This window comes from Capsicum annuum, chromosome 9 (genome assembly GCF_002878395.1).
Source record: "Capsicum annuum cultivar UCD-10X-F1 chromosome 9, UCD10Xv1.1, whole genome shotgun sequence".
In the NCBI taxonomy this organism is placed as follows: Eukaryota; Viridiplantae; Streptophyta; class Magnoliopsida; order Solanales; family Solanaceae; genus Capsicum; species Capsicum annuum.
Window position 1 is genome coordinate 45647153 of NC_061119.1, and position 20947 is coordinate 45668099.

General features: G+C 35.6%; 1 protein-coding gene across 4 annotated transcripts; it reads left to right on the plus strand.

Annotated features, from left to right (window-relative positions):
* Window positions 1–5397: 5397 nt before the first annotated feature.
* On the plus strand, window positions 5398–20697 carry LOC107842869. 4 transcript variants are annotated; one of them, XM_016686908.2, is made up of 4 exons: window positions 5398–5559; window positions 5650–5763; window positions 19512–19695; window positions 19953–20697. In XM_016686908.2, the coding sequence occupies exons 2-4, from the start codon at window positions 5692–5694 to the stop codon at window positions 20531–20533; spliced, it is 837 nt and encodes a 278-aa protein (XP_016542394.2). In that variant the 5' UTR covers window positions 5398–5559; window positions 5650–5691; the 3' UTR covers window positions 20534–20697. The 4 variants fall into 4 exon arrangements, with proteins under 4 accessions (XP_016542394.2, XP_016542397.2, XP_016542395.2 ...); XM_016686909.2 differs by lacking the exon at window positions 5398–5559 and adding an exon at window positions 6502–6547 and having other exon boundaries at window positions 5645–5763; XM_016686911.2 differs by lacking the exon at window positions 19512–19695 and having other exon boundaries at window positions 19958–20697.
* Window positions 20698–20947: the final 250 nt, after the last annotated feature.

Genomic DNA, 20947 nt, shown 5'->3' on the forward strand with positions numbered 1-20947 from the left:
ACATATAACAAGTTAATATGGGAATTCCATCACAACTGTCACGCCTCAAATCCTATTGGGGCAGACCGACACCCATAACCGAGGAGGCCCGGGAGAACCAGCTCATAACCTTATACTTCCCATACATACCTCTATGACAACCCGAAATTCAGACAGCATCATGTCGCATATAAAAGAAAATAATCACATGTATAAGCTCGAGCACACATATATATATATATACAATACTTGGCCGTTAGAGCCATCACGTCTATTAACAAAACACCACCTTGACTGTACATTAGGTCTACAAAGCTTCTAGACAATACACAGAGTTTAACTAAGGTCGGGACACACCCCTCCATATAACTAACTTCTATACAATACCAACTGTGACTGGATATGACACGGAAAGCCCCGAAGTAAACTGGAGCTCACTAAAAGCACCTGGATATCCTAGCTCCTACTTGTGCGGTGTATGAGCTGAGGTACCTGTGCCTGCAGCATGAAATGCAGGTCCCCCGTGGGGGACATCAGTACGAAATATGTACTGAGTATGTAAAGCTGTAGATAATCACATATGATATAGGAGCTCAATAGAAATCGGAAACAAGTGAATAAATTGTAATAGGAGTGGACCACACTTACTAGAACTTGTGACAACCTGTACATTGTATTTATTCAATCACTTTACCTTCGTTCTTATCATCTTTGTAATCATTACTATACTGTACTGTGACCATTAGGCTGCCTCCAGTACATATCAACTGGGATCGACCCATGATAGGCTTATGCCCCTGGGATACCACCCATAAATATATAAATAGGGATCGACCCATGATAGGCTTATGCCCCTGGGATACCACTCATAAACACATAAATAGGGATCGACCCATGATAGGCTTATGCCCCTGGGATACCACCCGATAAGAGAGAACTTCCATCACTTAGTTCAATTAATATTTGAAATTGTTATTTCGGTTGCCACCGCCTTTTTTATACTTTGAAACAATGATACATCAATAAGAGACATATAAATAGACCATCAATGCAATAACAATGAAGTAAGAACTCATTGACACTTTAATGAAGTGTTTTGGAGTCATCAATGCCATAACAATGAAGTAGGAACTTATTGGTATATCAATGAAACGTTTTGGAGTCATTAATAGCACATGGATCTTGTTTGAGTAACCGAATACCTTATGATATTCATTAGTGCAATAAACATGTAAGATTTGGAAAACAAGTAAGTATTGGAATGTCTTGACATCTTGTAGGGTGGAAACAAGTTCATTGGTAACGTAGGACATCATACAAAACCATTATGGATCACATGTTATTGAATAACTTTGAAAACTTTCTTAATAGAACAATTGTTCACTTTCATGCCAAAGATATGGTATAGAGTATGCTTTACATACTTGACTGTCAACCTTCAATACTGGTCCCAAATGGACTTCCCGTCTTACTTATCTACAATAAACATATATAGCAATCTAGTATTAGCAACCAAATATCACAATTCAATTATTTGAATTCACCAAACTAGTGGTTAAGTAGTAAGCCTTAATTACACCATAAAGGGTGTCACCTTAACCCTCTTATACTCCAATTACATTCACATGTCATGCATATTCATACAACATCCTCCAATATCAAGTTTGGATTCATTTATCCTTCCAACCAATCCATTAAACCAAATTGAGTCATAGACATAAATAATCATCAATTCAATAGTATATCACCATATCCACCTTCCGTAACTCAATTACCATATCCACCTTCCACAATTCGATACAATCAAACCATGCAAAATAGTCTATAACCCTATTTCCATCATCTTTCAATAACAACCAATATATATAATCCTCTATCACACATATACATATGGAAAAGAACAAAGGCAAACAATATTCATACCTTAGAATTCACTTCTTGATTATGCAATCCTGTTTGCACAAATAATAGGTGTTGTTCGAAGCTCTCAAGATGACAAATGCAGTTATCGGATTACTTTGGAATTTCTACAGTTGAATCAAAAGTAATTTAAAGGTCAAATTTGGCTAGGGTTTGTTCTTTCTCAATGATTGATGATGAAAATGAGTTTTTGAACTCATATACATGTATATATACACATATTCCCGGCCAATATAATAGGAAATGACCAAAATGCCTTTAAAATTTAAATAATGTCAAATCTGTCCTTTGGTGGACTGTTTTGATAAGCTAAAGTAGATCGACCATAACTCTTTGCTCCGATATCGGATTTGGGTGAAATTGGTATCGTTGGAAGGATAATTCAAAGGAATTTCATTTCATATAAAGTAGGTCACCCAGTTCGTCCTGTATAAGGAGTTATGGTCATTTGAAGTTGACCCTAGAAATCTGTTTTGATAGATTGAAGTAAAACGAGTATAACTCCTTACTCAAACGTTGGATTTGGATGAAACCAATTGCATTGGAAAGAAGACTCAAAGATATTTCTTTTCATAGGTCGCATCTCTCCGAGTTCATTATATTAAGGGAGTTATGATCGTTCGAAGTTGACCCAAAAATTCGGCTGGCCTCAGTATTTTGTATGCAGGAAATTTTCCTGCACATTTACTATTCCCAAATATCCCGGCCACCGTTTTGTAGTTTCGAACGTGCTCGATTATATCCAAAATCTATCCATTTTTGGAAATCTTTATATCGTTGGAAATCTTATTCAATAACCTTTGCATGGAACCATCGACGGGCAAATTCTGGTATAAATAAAATAAAAAATTAATTTCATATAAATAAGATCAATACACGTACTTGAATACGAGGTGTTACAACAACATCGGTCACAATAAAGCAAATATAATGTATGATATGATGATGATGCATGAGGCTGGCACACAACCTTGAGATTTGGCACACAGCCTTGACACACAGCCTTCGAGATTGGCACACAGCCTTGAGGTTAGCACACAACCTTGAGCGATATTGAGTATTTCCAATGTTTTCAATATTTTTAGTGTTTTTAGTAATTTCAGTATTTCTAGAATTTCTAGTATTTTTAGTGTTTCCAAAGCACATACATAATATAAGATACAAATCAAGTACACATACATAAGAACAAAAATATATCTAAAGAAATAAAACAAACAAGTGAAATGATGTGAATGATGACATGAGAATAATGATGTAATGTTCACAATCATTTAAATGAGTATTTCCACAATCAATCCACATGATGTATTTCCACAATCAACCACAATGTTATAATTCCACAACCACGTGAGCTAATATACGCTCATTATTTCCACTATCCATGAATTCTCCACATGATTCATATGCCCACAAGGTATGAATATATCACAATACAACAAAGGTACCACAAAAAGCATTTTAAATCAATACAATATAATTATTCACATGTATTCCAGGCTATCAACATCATATTAGACCCCTCAAGGTCACACATAGCACATGATATCTCAGATTCAGCACCTGCATCACATTCAGGTGTAATACTCCATAAGCTTCTAAGCTAGAAATCGAACCTTTGTTCCTATGAGTGTAAACTCTAGTCCCATGATTCATAATTGGATCCATGTTTCATGATCATTAACCTAGTCTGAATAAAGATTATTAGATAGAAAAGATATTCATAAGTGTTACTCTTAAAGCAAAGTAAGCTAAGAGTCCTTGATTCGGCTAATTTTTGATACTCGATTTCACAAGAGTCATCTTTGAATGAGTATAACTTTATGTATATGAGGAATTTGGCAGATTAAAACCCACCAAATGGTATATAATCAAATTAGCTTTCCAACGATACCAATTTTGCCTTAATCCGACACCCGAGCAAAAAGTTATGACTTTGCAAAGGGGTATACATCGCCTAATAATCGCAAACGTACACTGGAAAGAGTTTGCCATAGGATGTGCAACACAAACCTTAAAGTTTGGCATAGGGTGTGCGGCACAAATCTTAAAGTTTGTCATAGCTTGTGTGATGCAAACCTCATGGCACAACGACTTAGACATTTCATTTTTGAGTTATTCCGAGGGCAACTAAGTCATTTGACACCTCTTAAACGTCCCTAAATATAACTACACAAGATTTGTAGATCCTAAACATGTTTTAAACCTAACAACATCATCAGTTTATCATCTAAAACATAAGAGGAGAAAAACAACTAGGGTTTGCACAATCAAGCTCAAAGGTTCAATTTTTCCGTAATTTCTCTGTCATTAAGGTATGTTTGATGTTCATCCATGGGACCTTTTCTCCCATGCAGTCCAAGAATCCATTTTCAAGTTTAAAATTATGATTTTTATATGTTATTATGAATTTCAACCATGAATTCCCATGAATTTCGATTCTTTACCTTGTTTACACGTAATTGATGTTGTTATTAAGTGAATAATCATGAACAATGACTTCCTTCCATGGTTTCAAAGCTTTCATGTGTCCCTGTCGTTATTGTTATCGAGTCTTGGGGGTTATAAATACTCAAAATTTAGTTGTTTACTTAATCTTAGTATTTCAGAATGGTTCCAGACATGTATGAGGATTATAAATTCAGTCAGTTATCGTGTCAGTCAAACTTAGACCAGTTCAGTAATCTGAGTCAGTTTTTTTCAGTTAAACTTAGTTTAGTACCGTAACCAGTGTCAGTTCAGTTGGGAGTAGGATTCAGTACCGAGCGAACCCAGGGATAGAGGCATTCTTGTTAGTATAGGGTTTGACCCTTAGTAGCAATCCTTGAGTTACAAAACTACATAGCCAGTGTAGGTTTAAGATGTCTTCCTGCTAGTTTAGGGTTGACACATATCTATGACTCTATATAGTTTCTACATGCATTCTAAAAATGTATCAATCTAGTATAAGAGAGTATTAATTGAATATATGGACACTGTAAGTGTATCAACGTAGTATAAAAATATATTAATGTGGTATAAAAGAGTATCGATTGGGTATAGGGACTGCATGTGCTTGTATAGAATTTCCTTTCTCTTTTTTAAAAAGTGTATCAATATAATATAAAAGTGCATCAATTTGTTGTAAAAGTGTATCAATTGAGTATACAGACTGCATGTGCCCAATTAGGCCAAATAGCTAAAAAAGGGTATTAAATTGGACCGACTGGCCAAGGTTGTCCACCTTTTCAATTATGGGTCATTTTTTTTTTTTAAAATGACTATGCCATGTCCTTTTCCCAAAAATAAAAGGGTCTCATACAATTTTGTTCGTTGTATGAGACTCATAGTAAAAGAAATTCCAAATATATGTATCAAAAGACATAAAAAGTGATTTATTAAGTAATTAGAAGAAATCGTAATAAAAAAAGTTATTAGCACCTTAATATTTAGTATTTATGTAAGTTACTCTTATCTTCTTCTTTTTTTTTTTTTCAAATTTAAACCAACTCATATCCCATCCAAAACATCATGGACCCGACCAATTTAGCCCAGATATGAAGAAAACACAGTTATTAGAAGCCCAATTACCATTTTCTCCCACCAACCAAACACGAGTATCATGTCGTCTATGGCTTCCTCCATTTCCATTGATCCCTAATAAAGAGCTTCAATAATCCACAGGTAAAGTTAAAAATTACAACTTTTATTTTCTTTTTTAATTTATCTGGGATTTGATTTTCTTGAAAAACTTCTTGGGCCTTTTATATACAGATACTAGTGAAGCAGTTGATGACTTGAACTGTAGTATTTACAATGTGGTCACTCTCAAATTTGCAAGCTATTTCTTTCAGACCTCGAATCATTCAACCCCACTTCTGCAATGACGTGAGTTTTTTAGTATTTATACTTTCTTTTTTTTTGGTTTTGTAAAGTCATAAATTAGGATACAAAAAGGAAATAGTTACATTTGGTGAGAACAACTATGCTAACTTCAACACACTAAGATCTGGGAGTGAAATATTTAGAGTTCAGGTCCTTTCTCAAAAAAGCATGTAGAGTTCAGGCTAAAGAGTGTAGTTGTGGAGAAACTACAAGTCTCCATAAGTAAATTTATATGAGATCGCTGAGGCAATTGGTGATGGTAACACAAATCGTTACTAGTAGAAGGTATGTCTAATTCTGCATAAATCTCTAAATAATTAATTCCTTCTTGGTATCAAAGCACGGTATCGATGTGTTTATCTTTCACCATTGTATGTTTAAAATTTGTTAGACAAACTGTTTTTTGTTTGCAAATATTGCATGACAAAGATTTCTGAAAAAACATGATTATCATTCATACTTACTATACTTACTTCTAACATAGGCTAATAACCGAGCCTTATGTTATTGGAAAGATCTTTTCTAGAGCTTTCAGCAATATATTATTTGTAAAATGTCAATATCGGATGAAGGAGATGTGATTGTCAAAAGTTGGTTGTTTGGAATTTTAGAATGAGCATCCAAATTTACAATCTGTTTTTCTCCCTTTTCAGACCTCAACTATGTGCTAGCCAGATATCACTGTAAAGATATTTTTGTTATCTTTCTAACAGTGTATTAGTTATACAATTGTGATATCAGATGAAGAGATATGACTGTTGAAAGTTGGCTGGCCGAAATCGAAGAGGTAAATAATTCTGGAAGTTTCAGGATGAACGCATAGACTTTCAAGCTTGTTTTCTCCCTCTTCAAGATTTCGGTGAGTGCAAGCCATATATCATCGGAAAGATCCTTCCAAAATCTTTTGAACAATAAATTAGTTTTGAATTTTTGATGTCAAATGAAAGAGATATGAGTGACGAAAGTTGACTGCTTGAAAATGTAATCTCAAAATTTTAAATTTTGAAGCTTTCTGGGCAGATTTCAATGGCAAGAAATGATGTGCCAAATTTATATGGCAAGAAATGATGTGCCAAATTTATTATTTTGGGTGCTCTATATTATATCATTTTGAAGGAATTTACATGAGTTTTCTTTTGAGATATTATATGTGCACATGTGGCGCATGTTATAGAGTCAAATGTTTTAGTTTCTCAAATGGTGAAATTCTTTCCTTCATAATTATGACTTTCGAATATAATTTTTTCGGAGTTATGTTTATTTATGTATTTTTTAAAATATAGTACGAAATTTGTGATTATGATATATGTCTACATTTTTATAAGACATAATGTATATCCAACGGTATGATTTTTTTTTATGGGAGTTCTATTTGGTAGACAAGGTTCTCATGTAGAACTATTATTTTTTATTAGCTCATAATTGATTCAGAAAAATATCATTACGCTTCTGATGAAATTAAGTCAAACGTAGACTTTTGAACATGGGTCTACTATACATCAATGTTAATTTAGTTGTAGTAAATATAAATATTGCATTTGTGTTTATATGTGATGTGTCTTTTATATGTGTAGATATGTTTATAAATGTCTTCAAAGACTATCAATGTTGTAGTATTAAATAAGGGTGGAAAACTGAATGACGATAATTATGAAATCTGACATCGTAAGATTCAATACATCATGGAGAACAGGAGGTTTTGGAGATACTAAACCATGTGATAGTTGAGCGGACAGATGAAGACACCCAATAATATGGGAGAGATCTTGAGGTTTTTTCAAGCCTGAAAGAAAAAAATTGTATTGCTTCCTTAAAGTTGCTGAATAGTATGATTGATGATCTTATGTGTGAATTTCAATCATATCCAACGACTCAAGCCATGTGGATTGCACTAAAAAATAAGTTTGGTGTCACATTTGCTACAAAAATTAGGAGGTTGACTATTAAGTTTGACACTTATAGATTACGTCCAAACACATCAATAGGACTAAATTTAAGAGAGCTGTCAATATGATAACAGAATTAAAATCGGTTGGTCATGACTAACTTTAAGAAAGCTGTCAATAAGATAAGAGAATTAAAATCGGTTGGTCATAACCTCTCTGACAACAAGTGCAAGTTGTCATAAGATCTTTGATGAAGAAGTGCAATCAGCTGTTCTTCTGCTTAACACTGGATGTCACAGCTGAAAAGAAAAGTTTGCTCAGATGTTTTAGTTGCCTCACAATTTTTTAGTTGCCTCACAATTTTCAAGAACAAGATGGTGCTCAATATCTTCAAACCGATTTTAATTCACTTATCATATGTGACAAATCTCTCAGATGCCGACTCATCAATGTGTTAGGGCGAAATCTATAATTGCCAAAATTGATGGTCAACCTCCTAAGTTTTGTAGGAGTATTGCCACCAAACTTATCATTCAGATACAAATTCACACATGAGTTCACTACCCATACTGCCCAACAACGTTATGCGAGAAATGCTATTCTTTTTTTTTCAGGCTTGAAAAGCTCAAGATATATCTCTCTCTCATGTTGATGGGTGTCTTCACTCGTTGGCTCAATCATCACATGGTTTAGGGTCTCCAAAACATCTTGTTCCTCAAGGATATATTGAAACATACAATGCCAAATGTCATAGTTATCACCGTTCAATTTTTCATCTTTATTCAATTCAACAATGATTGTCTTTGATGCCATTTTATAAACTTATCGATGCGCATACAAAACACAATACAAACATGATATCTGTTTTGAATCTAAATTAACATTGATGTACTACTATAGGTCTTGTTCAAAATTCTACGTTTGTCTTACTTTCATCACATGAACCTTAAACATATCAATATTTCTTTAGATAAAATATTTGTGCAAAGTTAATCAATAACAGTTTAGTTATAAAAAAAAAATTAATAATTATTCTAAATGATCAAGTTGTATACCAATTTAGAACTCTCGCTAGAAAAACGATAGATGTGTATCGTTTGATATACATATTGTCTCAGGAAAATGTGGATGTAATTCATAATCATAAACTTCGTACTATATATTTTCTTTTTCTGAAAGAACATATATATTCATTATTAAGTTATGAACTTCAAAACAAATTAGATTAATAATTCAAAAAAAAATCACCATTTGTGAAATTAAAGTTTTTTTTGAGTCAATAACGTGCGCCAAATATGCACATATAAGCTATCAAAAAGAACGCTCATGTAAAGTCTTTCAAAATGATATATAGAATTTGGTGCGTCGATTCTTTTTTCATTTGAATTTGCCAAGAATTTTTATAAAAAAATGAGATTATGTTTTCAAGAAGCCAACTTTGGCACCCGTATCTCCTTCATTCGATATTAAAAAATTTACAAATAATATATCATTCGAAAGATTTCAAAGGGATCTTTCCATGATATATGGCTTGCACGCATCAAACCCTGAAGATGTATAAAACGACCTCGAAAGTCTGAACGTTAATTTTGAAACCTGCAGAAGGTCTGAACGTTAATTTTGAAACCTGCAGAATTTTCCTTTTTTGGGTTTTGGGCAACCAACTTATGACACTCATATCTCCTCCGATAACGGAATTTTACAAATAAAATATCATTAGAAAGATATCAAAAATATCTTTAATATATGACTCGCACATAATTGAAGCCCGAAGAAGGGGGAAAACAGGTTGCAACTCCGGAATTCAAGATTTCTTTGTTTTGGACACTGACTTTCTACAATCGTATCTCATTCATCTGATATTGAAATTTTTACAAATAATGTATTGCCTTTTACAAATAATGTATTGCCGAAAAACTCTCTAAAAGATCTTTCCAGTAATATAAGACTTGCATATGGAAACAACCTATGGAAGGAGAAATGTTGTCGAAAGTATGAATGGTAACCATGTGTTTTAGAAGCCTTTTTTCATGTAATATCTTTCAAATGGAAATATTGTTGTCTACCAAATTTTAATCATACAATGCTGAAAGATAAACAAATCTATATCTTGCCCTGATACCAATGAAGGAGTTATACTCAGAGATTAATGCAGAATAAGACATACCTCATTCTAGGATCGATGTGTGTTACTACCATCAATTGCCAAAGAATTTCTTACAAGATCACTTGTGGAGTCTTGTAAATTCTCCACAACTACACCTACAATTTAAAGAAATTTTCAGTTCAAATCTGATTGTTAGAATTAAGAGTTCCACACTTTCACTCACTTTAAGTTAGGTTGCATAATTTTTATCTTAATTAGAGAGTTACATGTTGGTTCATTCATGAACTTGTAACTTATGTATCATCCATTATGGCTGTACATTAGTTCTAACAGTTCTTATGAGGATTTCTCAACAATAGTGCTGACACTTGGCAATAGCCTAAGTCTTTTTCTTCTCTATAGTAAGTGTTCAGAGTACCTTCTACAATTTTATGTTAAAAAGAGTAGGTTTTAGGTTAAAAAGGACCTTGTTTTTCTATTAAGATGTCCTATTTGGTAACCAATGCAAACATGCTTTAGTTTAAAAATTAATGATAATGTATGTCATGAATTTTTCTTTTCCCATACCCATTCATTGGGCTAAAACAGTTGTAAATTTTGAGGGAAGCTTTTATTGAAGTGTCATGTTTTTCCTTTGATGGTTTGGAGACTCTTTGGATTTAGTCTTTTGAAGAACAAACTTAAGCAAGTGTTACAGAAAAAGAGGAGATGCATAGCCTTGTTGTATTTTAAGATAGAGGAATATCTGCACTTTAAGAAAATCAATCAGTCATCTGTATTGGGAGGTATTTAGAAATATAATAAGTCGGTGGACGCAGAGTTTGCGGCACTCACACTCCTCTGTAATGATGTTTAAATTTTAAATTTTTATTTGCTACAATATACATAGTTCAAGCTGTAGACATGCATCTTTCCCTAAATATAACATCTGTATACTTGTAATAACGTTCCTACAGATATGTACCTTTTGAGCTTCTAGTGTTTTCATCATTCCATTTGTTTCGGGCTCTCAGGTAAAATCCTCTTTACAATCTGAGATAGTTCATTAAGTGAATGCATGTCAACTGGCAACATAGTTGACAAAGACTCACTGAAGTTTTTGACAATTGCAAGGAGGTTCATTTTCAGAAATTGCAAAATGTCTAATTATTAACTTCCGGATTAGTCTACCAATCTTTTTCTCCAATTGACATCCTTTTTCCATATATTGACTCGTATGCATACCTTTTGTTTTTCTCTTCTTCTAGTGCTCTCTGTTTTTCCATTTCCTTCAAACCACTTGTTTCTGTACCTTTTTTCGTATTTAACTAGGTAGAGGAATGAGGATGGATAAGTATACAGCACGTTATTACTAGTCAAATGAATAATTTTGCAGTAAAGGAAAGAGCAGAAAAATATCAGGGTATTCGGCTGGAAAATGTGGTGGTTGAAATTTCAAGGAATGGTGTTCGGAAATAAATGAATTAAGGTTCATGCAAGCTGGCTCGGACACCACGGTTAACAAAAAACATGAATTAAGCTGGGTGGTGGTCTTGAAGGTGCGAGTGTTGCACGTGTTGTTAGTTGGCCGAAAGCTGATTTTGATTATTAATGATGCTATGTTACTATTTGACATTAGTTTTTGGGTCATTTCATGTTTTATGCTTTGAGTAGATTAGCAATAACTGTCTTGAGTGGTTTTTGGGTCATTTCACGTTTTATGCTTTCCGGGGTTTTTTTTCAAGGTGTAATTTGATTGAACCAGGTATGTTTAGTCAATAGTAGTAGATGTTGAGATTATTAGCTGATTAGCAGCTAAGATATTTATGTGCCATGTCAGCAGTTAGTTAGTTAGTTGGATGGCTTAGGAGGATTAGTGGTAGATTAGCTGGTGACAGCTGTACAGCTATGCACCCTATTTCCGTTTCTATATAACTGATAGGCTAGAGATATTTTCACATTCATTCAGTTCAATGAAAAATCCCCAACTGGGTTTTCAGTTGTCTCTCCCCTTTCTCTGTGTTTCAGCTATTTTGCTTTCTTTAGGTTAAAATTTCGTCATGGTATCCGAGAAAGGTTGCAATTATCGATCAAAGTGCAGCTCGTAGTAGCTTGATTTAGCTTGCAGATTCCTATTTTCCTGCAATTTTACTCCGTTCATTGTCCCTTTTTCTTCTTTGATTTATCTCACAGATTCATTGATTTATGCAATTTACTCCGTTCATCGTCCATTTTTCTCTCCTCTATAGTGAAAATTTTGATTTGATTTGCTCAAAGTTATCCATCTATGGCTGAAAACACCGAAAGTTTGGTAAATTCAAGGAAGGAAACTACAGATTCAAACAGTCCTTTATACATGCATCCAGCTGAAAGTGCTGGATCTGCGTTGGTCCCGGTGGTGTTTGATGGAAGTGGATATAGGTCCTGGAGACGAAGCGTGCTCAGGGCACTTTCCGTGAAGAACAAAGTTGGTTTTATTACTGGAAAATGTAAGAAACCTGTTGCAGAAGACGCTAGTTACGAACAATGGATGCGCTGTGATGATATGGTAATTTCATGGATCCTTAATTCGCTCACGAAGGATTTGGGAGATAGTTTACAGTTCGTAAACGATGCCAGAGAACTCTGGCAGGAATTAGAAGATCGATATGATCAAACAAACGGTGTGAAATTATACCAGGTGTAGAGAGAGATCAATGACCTGAGTCAGGGAGCCTTAGACATCACTGGTTACTGCACGAAGATGAAAAAGCTGTGGGAAGAGTTCAGTGCCCTGGCTACACATGTAGAATGTACCTGTCAATGCACATGTGTGGCTAAGTTGAGCATGCAAAAGGCTGAGCAAGACAGGATGTTGATTTTGTTTCTAATGGGACTAAGTCCTCATTTGTTTGCACTTAATGGAGGTTTGAATCTGAATGGAGGTTTGAATCTGAATGGTTCAGACTTCAGACCATTAAGTGCATTTGTTTTTTATTATAACTTTAGCTCTTAATAAGTCTGAATAGGTCTTATTCATTCAGATCTAGAATCAAGTCTTAATAGGTCTGAAGAGGTATTCTAGTGTTGGATAATACTCACCGTCACTCTATTCATAATCATCAGTCACCACCACTTCAACCACTATCATCGCTACAATTTATCTCTACTAACAATCATCTCCACCATCACAACTAACAACATCTTCAACTTGCACCAACACATCATAAACCATCATGCATTCAATGCATTCATTTTTCAGTCATCACAATCAATACCTCCAACTACTAACATCAAACAACGTCACATCACAACCACCATCACCACTATCAATCACCACCATCATAATAGTCATTACAATACCAAATATCACAACTATCACCACCAACATTATTAATCACTAACATCAATCATTGTCATTGCAACCATCATTATAAACTATCTCCACTGTCACTAACATAAATATTTTTTTGAATCAAATAATAATTTTGTTGTATTAAATTACATACTTTTCTAATATATAATTATTTTTTTATTTGAATTGTATTTTTTATTTTATTATATATACAGATAAATTTTTTTTGCACATTCAAATGTTGAAAAACAAACAGTCTTAATCAGTTTTCAGATCTAGATACAACATCTTAATCATTCAGATGTGCATTCAGATTCAGACGTCTGAATCTTAAAAAAAAACAAATGCAGCCTACATGCAGTGTACACCACAGTGAGAGAGAGTATACTTATGATGAATCCACTGCCCACTGTTGTACAAGCTTTTTCCATGCTCATCCAAGAGGAAGGGAAGTTAGTCCAAGCAGCCAATCATTTTTGGAATCTGCATCTATGTACGGAAATGGAGCTAGTGGCAGTAACTCGAAGGGACATTACAGTCACAATCAGAACAACATCAATACTGGAAATTTCAAAACAAACTACAGTGGTAACTCAAGTACTGGCTATAGAAATAATGGATACAACTCTTAACAGACCTAGACCCATTTTGTGAGCATTGTAGGAGACTTGGGCATACTAAAGACAAATGTTTCAAGATCTATGGATACCCACAGGGCCCTTCTCTTCCTCTTTCACAGGCTTCTAGGTACAGCAATTACAATAATAATAAAGGAAAACGACTTGCAGCAAATGCATATGGTGAAAGTTTTGACACCAGAGAGAGTGAATGTGGACCAAGTGAACATGGAAGAGCAATGCAACATCTAAACAAGGAACAATATGGACAACTGGTCAAGATATTGGGTAGTTTGCAGATTGGTACCAATGCAAATGAAACTTCAACTTTGAATGGCGATGTACATGGAGGAGTTGTAAACTTCGCAGGTATTATTGCTTGCTCTACTTCTATTGAACATGGTAATCAATGTAGTGAATTTCCTAGATCGAATGTTGATACTTGGATCCTTGATTCTGGAGCAACAAACCACATGACTCACAACAGAAAAATCCTCATTAATGCAAAACCACTAATGTATCCCTTTCTAGTGTCATTACCAAATGGTTACAAAGTTAAGGTGACTCTAATTGGTGACGTTGTTCTTAGTCCAACCATCACTCTAAAGCAAGTCTTATTTGTTCCTTGTTTCAAGTTTAATTTGATTTCCATCCATGCTTTAACAGTTCACCTCAATTGTGTCGTAGTCTTTACCAAATTTTCATGCCTTTTTCTACAGGGCCCTTCACAGAAGAGGCCTCTGGAGATTGGTAGCACTAAAGGCAGTCTTTATCTTCACTACTCAAAATCAAGTCAAACCGAATCTAATCCTGCTTCTGCTGTTTCGTCAAATTCCATTGTGGATTCATGTTTTGAGGATATACATAAAGTGTCTAATTCGGTCATTACTAGGTTCTGACGACGACGGCGGTGGCACAGTCTAATTCCATTGTGCATTCATGTTCGGAGACGACGGAAGCACCCTCACCCGCCTCAGTCTCGTGTCGAGACGGGTTCGGCGGCAAAACCGCCGAGTCCGAGCAACATAGGTCCCAAACCTTTTAACTATGTCTCCTCTAACACATCTCCTTCCTCACCACCCACTCACACCAGTCCCCATAACCCTATTAAGTCACCACATTTCAGTCATCATGAGGAGTCATCTGGACCAGTACTTGATAGTGATCTGGGATTTTTCTTGCCATATGATACTTCCCTGAGTCATACATCTCATCATACTAACTCCAGTACACACACTTTATCCACACCTATTAACAACGTTCCCTCTACTCCACACTTATCCACTCTTGAAGTTTCTCCAGATAGACCATCTAGATCACACAAGTTACCCTCTTACCTAAAAGATTATGTTTGTACTCTGCCTAGTCTTTACTCTGTTCCTATCACCTCAACTAGTAATACTGCTAGTTCCCATTCTACCTCACACAGTCCCAGCTCTTCCTTCTGCTCCCATCTTCCTGCTACTCATCACATATCCCTTAATGCCTTGGCTCCTGATAGTCAACATTTGATCAAAGCTGTTTCACTCGATTGTGAGCCTGTCTCATATGAAGAGACAACAAGATTGCCTGCTTGGCAAACAGCAATGGATCAGGAATTTGAAGCACTTCATGCTAACAACACTTGGGATTTAGTCCCTCTTCCACATGGAAAGACAGCTATAGGTTGCAAGTGGGTGTATAAAATAAAGCACAAAGCTGATGGTAGTGTGGAAAGACTCAAGGCCAGGTTGGTTGTAAAAGGGTACACTTAACAGGCCGGAATAGACTATACGAAGACTTTTTCACCTGTTGTGAAGATGACAACTGTGAGGACTTTGATTGGTGTTGCAGTAAAAAGAGGGTGGGACATCTTTCAACTTGATGTGAATAATGTGTTCCTACATGGAGACCTACATAAGGTGTATATGCAAATCCCACCAGGTTTAGTAGTATATAGAGCTGGTTTAGCATGTAAGCTGAAAAAGTCCCTATACGGGCTCAAGCAAGCTAATCGACAATGGTATGCAAAGTTGAATGATGCACTATTCTCAAGAGGATATCACCATTCCATGTATGACTACTCACTTTTTTACAAAAAGGAAGGCTCTTTAGTGACTTTTGTTACTGTCTACGTTGACGATGTTATCATCACAGGGACTAACTTGGATGAAATTTAGTCCTTGAAAGATTTTCTTCATCATACTTTTCGGATCAAGTACTTGGGCAAGCATCACTATTTTTTGGGTTTGGAAGTTTTATACGAATCTGATGGTGTGTTGATCACTCAGAGGAAGTTCACTGCAGACTTGATTAAAGAGTTCAACTGCTCTCATTGCCCCTCTGTGACATCTCCTCTTGATCCTTCAATAAAGTTGAGAGCTGACATGAGTATTCTTCTCCCCGATCCTGAGTTGTACAGGAAGCTTGTAGGGAAGTTAAATTTCTTAACTGGCACAAGGTTGGACATTGCTTATAGCGTCCAACACTTGAGCCAATACATGCAGCAACCCAGGGACACCCATTTTAAAACAACTTTTCATGTTCTGAGGTACCTTAAGGGCAATCCCAATTTGGGTATTTTCATGTCTAAACAACCAGTCTATACGGTGAATGCTTATTGCGATTCTGATTGGGCGTCATGCCCTAAGTCAAGGAAGTCAGTCAGTGGTTATATTGTCTTACTTGGGGATAGCCCTATAAGCTGGAAATCGAAGAAACAGTCCACTATTTCCTTGTCATCCGCAGAGGCAGAATATAGATCCTTGAGGAAAGTCGTGGGTGAGCTGGTATGGCTTACCAGATTACTTGAAGAACTTGATACACCAGCCCCTCTGCCTATACCTGTACATTGTGATATTCAAGCTTCTTTACACATTCCGTGTACCAAACACATTGAGGTCGACTGTCATTTTGTTCTCAACAAACTTCAGGATGGATTGATTTCTTTACATCACATTCCGACTCATGCTCAGCTCGCTGACATTTTCACCAAGACATTGAGTGGCATCAAACACTCCACACTCCTAGGCAAGCTGGTTGTGAGTTCCTCACACGTCTACCTTGAGGAGGGGTGTTGAGATTATTAGCTGATTAGCAGCTAAGATATTTATGTGCCATGTCAGCAGTTAGTTAGTTAGTTAGTTAGTTGGATGGCTTAGGAGGATTAGTGGTAGATTAGCTGGTGATAGTTGTACAACTATGCACCCTATTTTCGTTTCTATATAACTGATAGGCTAGAGATATTTTCACATTCATTCAGTTCAATATTCATTCAGTTCAATGAAAAATCCCCAATTGGGTTTTCAATTGTCTCTCCCCTTTCCCTGTTTCAGCTATTTTGCTTCCTTTAGGTTAAAATTTCGTCAGTAGATAGAGTAATTGGCGTTAGTTGTGATCCTTTTGCACTTAGTTCACTTGTGGCTTGTTTGGTACCAATAAAAGTTTAAACTTTGGCATGTGAGGAGTTGGTTTTGAAATGGAAAAAGGAAATGATTGAAGGTAATGATTCTGTCATGATTTTGAGTAAGTAGCCCTCTAGGCTAGATGTGACTTTTTGAGTTCACGTGCTTCAATTGGGCTTTCAATACATATTCTACTTGAGTTTTGCATGTGCCATGAGTGGCGAGGTTCTTTGTTAAGTTCTTTTGTCTCTCTTGTGGTCTAGGACATGCCCTAAGTGTGCTTCAAGGCGAAATTCTAGGTTGCATTTGATTTGAATTATGATTTTAGGTTTTCCTTGAAAAACTTCAGCCTTTATTGTGCCTACCCTTTTAGCATGATTACTCTAGTCTACTCGTGAGCTTTTTAACCTTTTCATTTGACAGGACTATTTTGATGCCCCGACTTGTTTAGCACTTGAAGTTACAACTAAGGCCAAAAGCCTAAGTTTGGAGAGGAGATGGAAGAATTTATTGTGGAAGTTGAATGGAAGTGATATATAAAAGAAAAAAGAAGAAAGTGACAAGGAGAAATGTGAATAAATAAAGCTTGATGTGAAATAGAAAGGAAGAAAATAAGAACAAAAAGAAGTATTTAAGGAAAAGAAAGAAGACAAATGACTGATATGTAATACATTGAGTATATATTTATTACAAGTGAATTATATTAGAAAAATAGGCATGAAAAATTATAGAGCATTGACTTTTCTCTACTCTAACTATTTTGGAAAAAAGGTGAAAAGGTAGAGCTTTGAAAAGAAAAGTAACTTGAAATGTGAAATTGAATGGAAGTGATATATAAAAAAAAAAATTGAAAAGGAGAAATGTGAATAAATAAAGCTTGATGTGAAATCAAAAGGAAGAAATAAGAACAGAAAGAAGTATTTAAGGACAAAAAGAAGAAAAATGATTGATAAAAGTATGAAATTATTGAAGAATGAAGAAAGTCCCACATTGTTGGTTAATGAGATGAGTGGTCTCTTTATAAAGCCAGAGCAATCCTCCTTCCTTTGAGCTAGCTTTTAGGTGTGAGTTTGGGCCACGACTTAATTTTTACATGGTATCAAAGCAGGACCCATCTCACCCAATGTTGGGCCCCTAAATTAAAAATTGTGCACGCACCATATGTCCAGTCGTGGACGTAAGGTGGTGTGATTGATGGTTAATGAGAGGAGTAGTCTCTTAATAAGGCTTGGACAATCCTCCTCCCTTTGAGCTACTTTTACACGGGCAACAAGGTGAAAAGGTGGAGCTTTGAAAAGAAAAGTAATTTGAAATTTGAAATTTGAAATTGTAGTGCTTAGGAAGGTCGTAGTCACTCATTTCCCATGTTGATTTCCTACCTCCAATCAGAAGCGTCCATTACATTTCCACAAGTCCTAAGTGGTTTTGAGCTAGGTGCACCTATATAAGTGGCCATTTACACAAAAGGCAAGCCTATGACACCACTTTTGAGCACTTGAACTTCTTTACGAGAGAGAGTGTTAATTCTTCCTATTTAACGCCTCACCTTTGTCTTGAAATGCATATGGTGTGAGTGGGAATGTGGGATCCTCTTTTGAAAGTAAGGGCTCATGAAAACTTGAGTTGGGAAAATGTTTCTTTTCTCAATTGAAATGCATGAACAAAAAAGAGTCGTGTGAAGAAAAGACAAATTGTGAAGCTTTAGTGTCATTACTTTGGATTGTTACTTTGACTAGTTTGGTGTTTTAGCACTTGAATGAAAATGGAGCTTTAGAAAGTTGCACCGACTCATGTCTTTTGGTACCAACCAAAGTGGTGAGTGCTGTGCGTGTATATTGGGTTTATGACTCGGTTGTAGTTGAGCTTTAATTGTTGACTTGAGTGCATAGCTGTTCTCATGAGTCTCTAGTCAACGTTTGTGTTTGATTTGTGTGCGGACAAGCAAAAGCTTAAGTTTGGGGGAGCTGATAAGTTGACATTTTTGCCAACTTCATCTATCTTTAATGCTAAACTTATGCCCCATTGTGTGATTAATTGAACAATAGTAGTAATGAATAGGTTACAAAAGCAATGACATTGTATGATAGAATGAAGTTGGCAAAAGTGCTGACTTATAACTAGTGTCAGTTGTGTGAGGCACATAATAAAGTTATTCTGAGACAATATATACTTTAGTGGTTTAAAAGGGGCAAGGAATTCCTTTTTCACGAATTCTAGAGGATATGCATTTAAATTTTCTGAAAAAATGAAAGGAAATAAAAGGAAAGAAAACTGGAAGCACTTAGAGTTGTGTCAAATGCTGTAACTTAAGAGGTCTCAATCTTTTATTACTATTGTTCTGCTCCTATTGAATTTATCCTATGAAGAAAATGTGTTGCTTAAAACTCGCATTATGTGTACACTTTCTAGCTGCATTTCACCTTTATTGCCCGACTTCAAATGCAGGGCTGCACTGAGTTCAGACAGAGCATGTTTTTAGCTTGGTTCAGAACCAACCAAGACAAGATCAACGACTGTGTTACTTCACATCTCCATATGCAGTGTTGTGCACTTTTAACTGACAAAACTAAGATAGTTTCTGACAATTTTCCTGGAACCTGTGCTTTTGATTCAAAAGCTAGAACTTTCAGTAAGTTCTTCTTGCTTGGTTTGAAGATGTCTTAAGAACTATGAATAATCTCTTTTAGGATGTAGAAATGTAGTTAGATAATGTAAGATTGTTGAGTTCATCAGATATGCCTTATCTTATATATCCCGTCATTTGTTGTCCTGCTAACTTGGAAGAGAGGAATATATATTGAAGATTTATATAGCTGACTCCAACTAGTTTACATTAGATTTCTTCCCTCTTAAGCTATAAAATGGTCTAATTGTGTATTTATCCAGAACAGCACCTTTTAGACAAGCATCCCATTCGCTGTTTGCTGAGACGATGCCAAGTCGCTAGTGAAGAGTCAGGAGGAGCTTTGAGTGGCGAAAGCATCTTGCGAAATGAAGAAACTTTGACTCGAGATTTAAAGACTGCTATTAAAGAGGAGAACTATGCCCAAGCAGCAAAAATCAGGGATAGCCTCCGGCTTCTCCAGGAGGATAGCAAGGCATCTGTACTAGCAGCAAATGCTCGATTTTACAATGCTTTCAAGACTGGAGATTTAGCTTCTATGCAAGCCCTCTGGTCAAGGAGCGAAAATACATGCATCGTGCACCCTGGGGTGAGTGGCATATCGGGCTATGATCTTATAATGGGAAGCTGGGAGTTTGTCTGGGCAGAATATGATTTTCCACTTGATATAGAGATCAGGGATGTCCAAGTTCATGTTAGAGGTGATCTCGGGTACGTTACGTGCATTGAAATGGTCAAGACAAAGGGTAGCAGCTGGGGAAAGCAGTTTGCTACTAATGTGTTTGAGAAGGTTGATGGACAATGGTTCATATGTATTCACCATGCCTCTTATATTGACCTGTAAATTTGAACAAGAGAGCTGTTTTAGAGGGAGTGAGAAACGTATATTATCATTGGTTTCGTAACCTATTATTAACGGGTCATATAACAAGCATAATCAGATTAGTAGCATGTTAATCAGATTATTAGAGAAGTAACTTATCAAAAGGATCGAGTGTTTGGCTAAAATCATTTGAGTAGTGCTTTTGTTAGTCGTTTGTATTTGATCAATGTTTTCCAAAAGTGCTTTTGCGTGTCAAATTATGAAAAGGACGTTTTACCTTTCAGAAGCTGGGCTTAACTAGCATTAAGAGGAATGATTTAAAGCAATAATTTTTTTTTTTTTAGGATAGGTCTCTAGAGTGTCAAATATGTATTGGATTTATCCACAATTCCAAGTAAATGTATAGGCAGAAGTCTCATCGTTTAGTCAATTATG

Coding starts and splice junctions, on each gene's coding strand:
- LOC107842869 (XM_016686908.2), top strand. CDS start 5,692: ATGTGGTCACTCTCAAATTTGCAAGCTATTTCTTTCAGACCTCGAATC. Junction 5,764..19,511: donor AACCCCACTTCTGCAATGAC/GTGAGTTTTTTA, acceptor CTTCAAATGCAG/GGCTGCACTGAGTTCAGACA. Junction 19,696..19,952: donor TTCAAAAGCTAGAACTTTCA/GTAAGTTCTTCT, acceptor GTATTTATCCAG/AACAGCACCTTTTAGACAAG.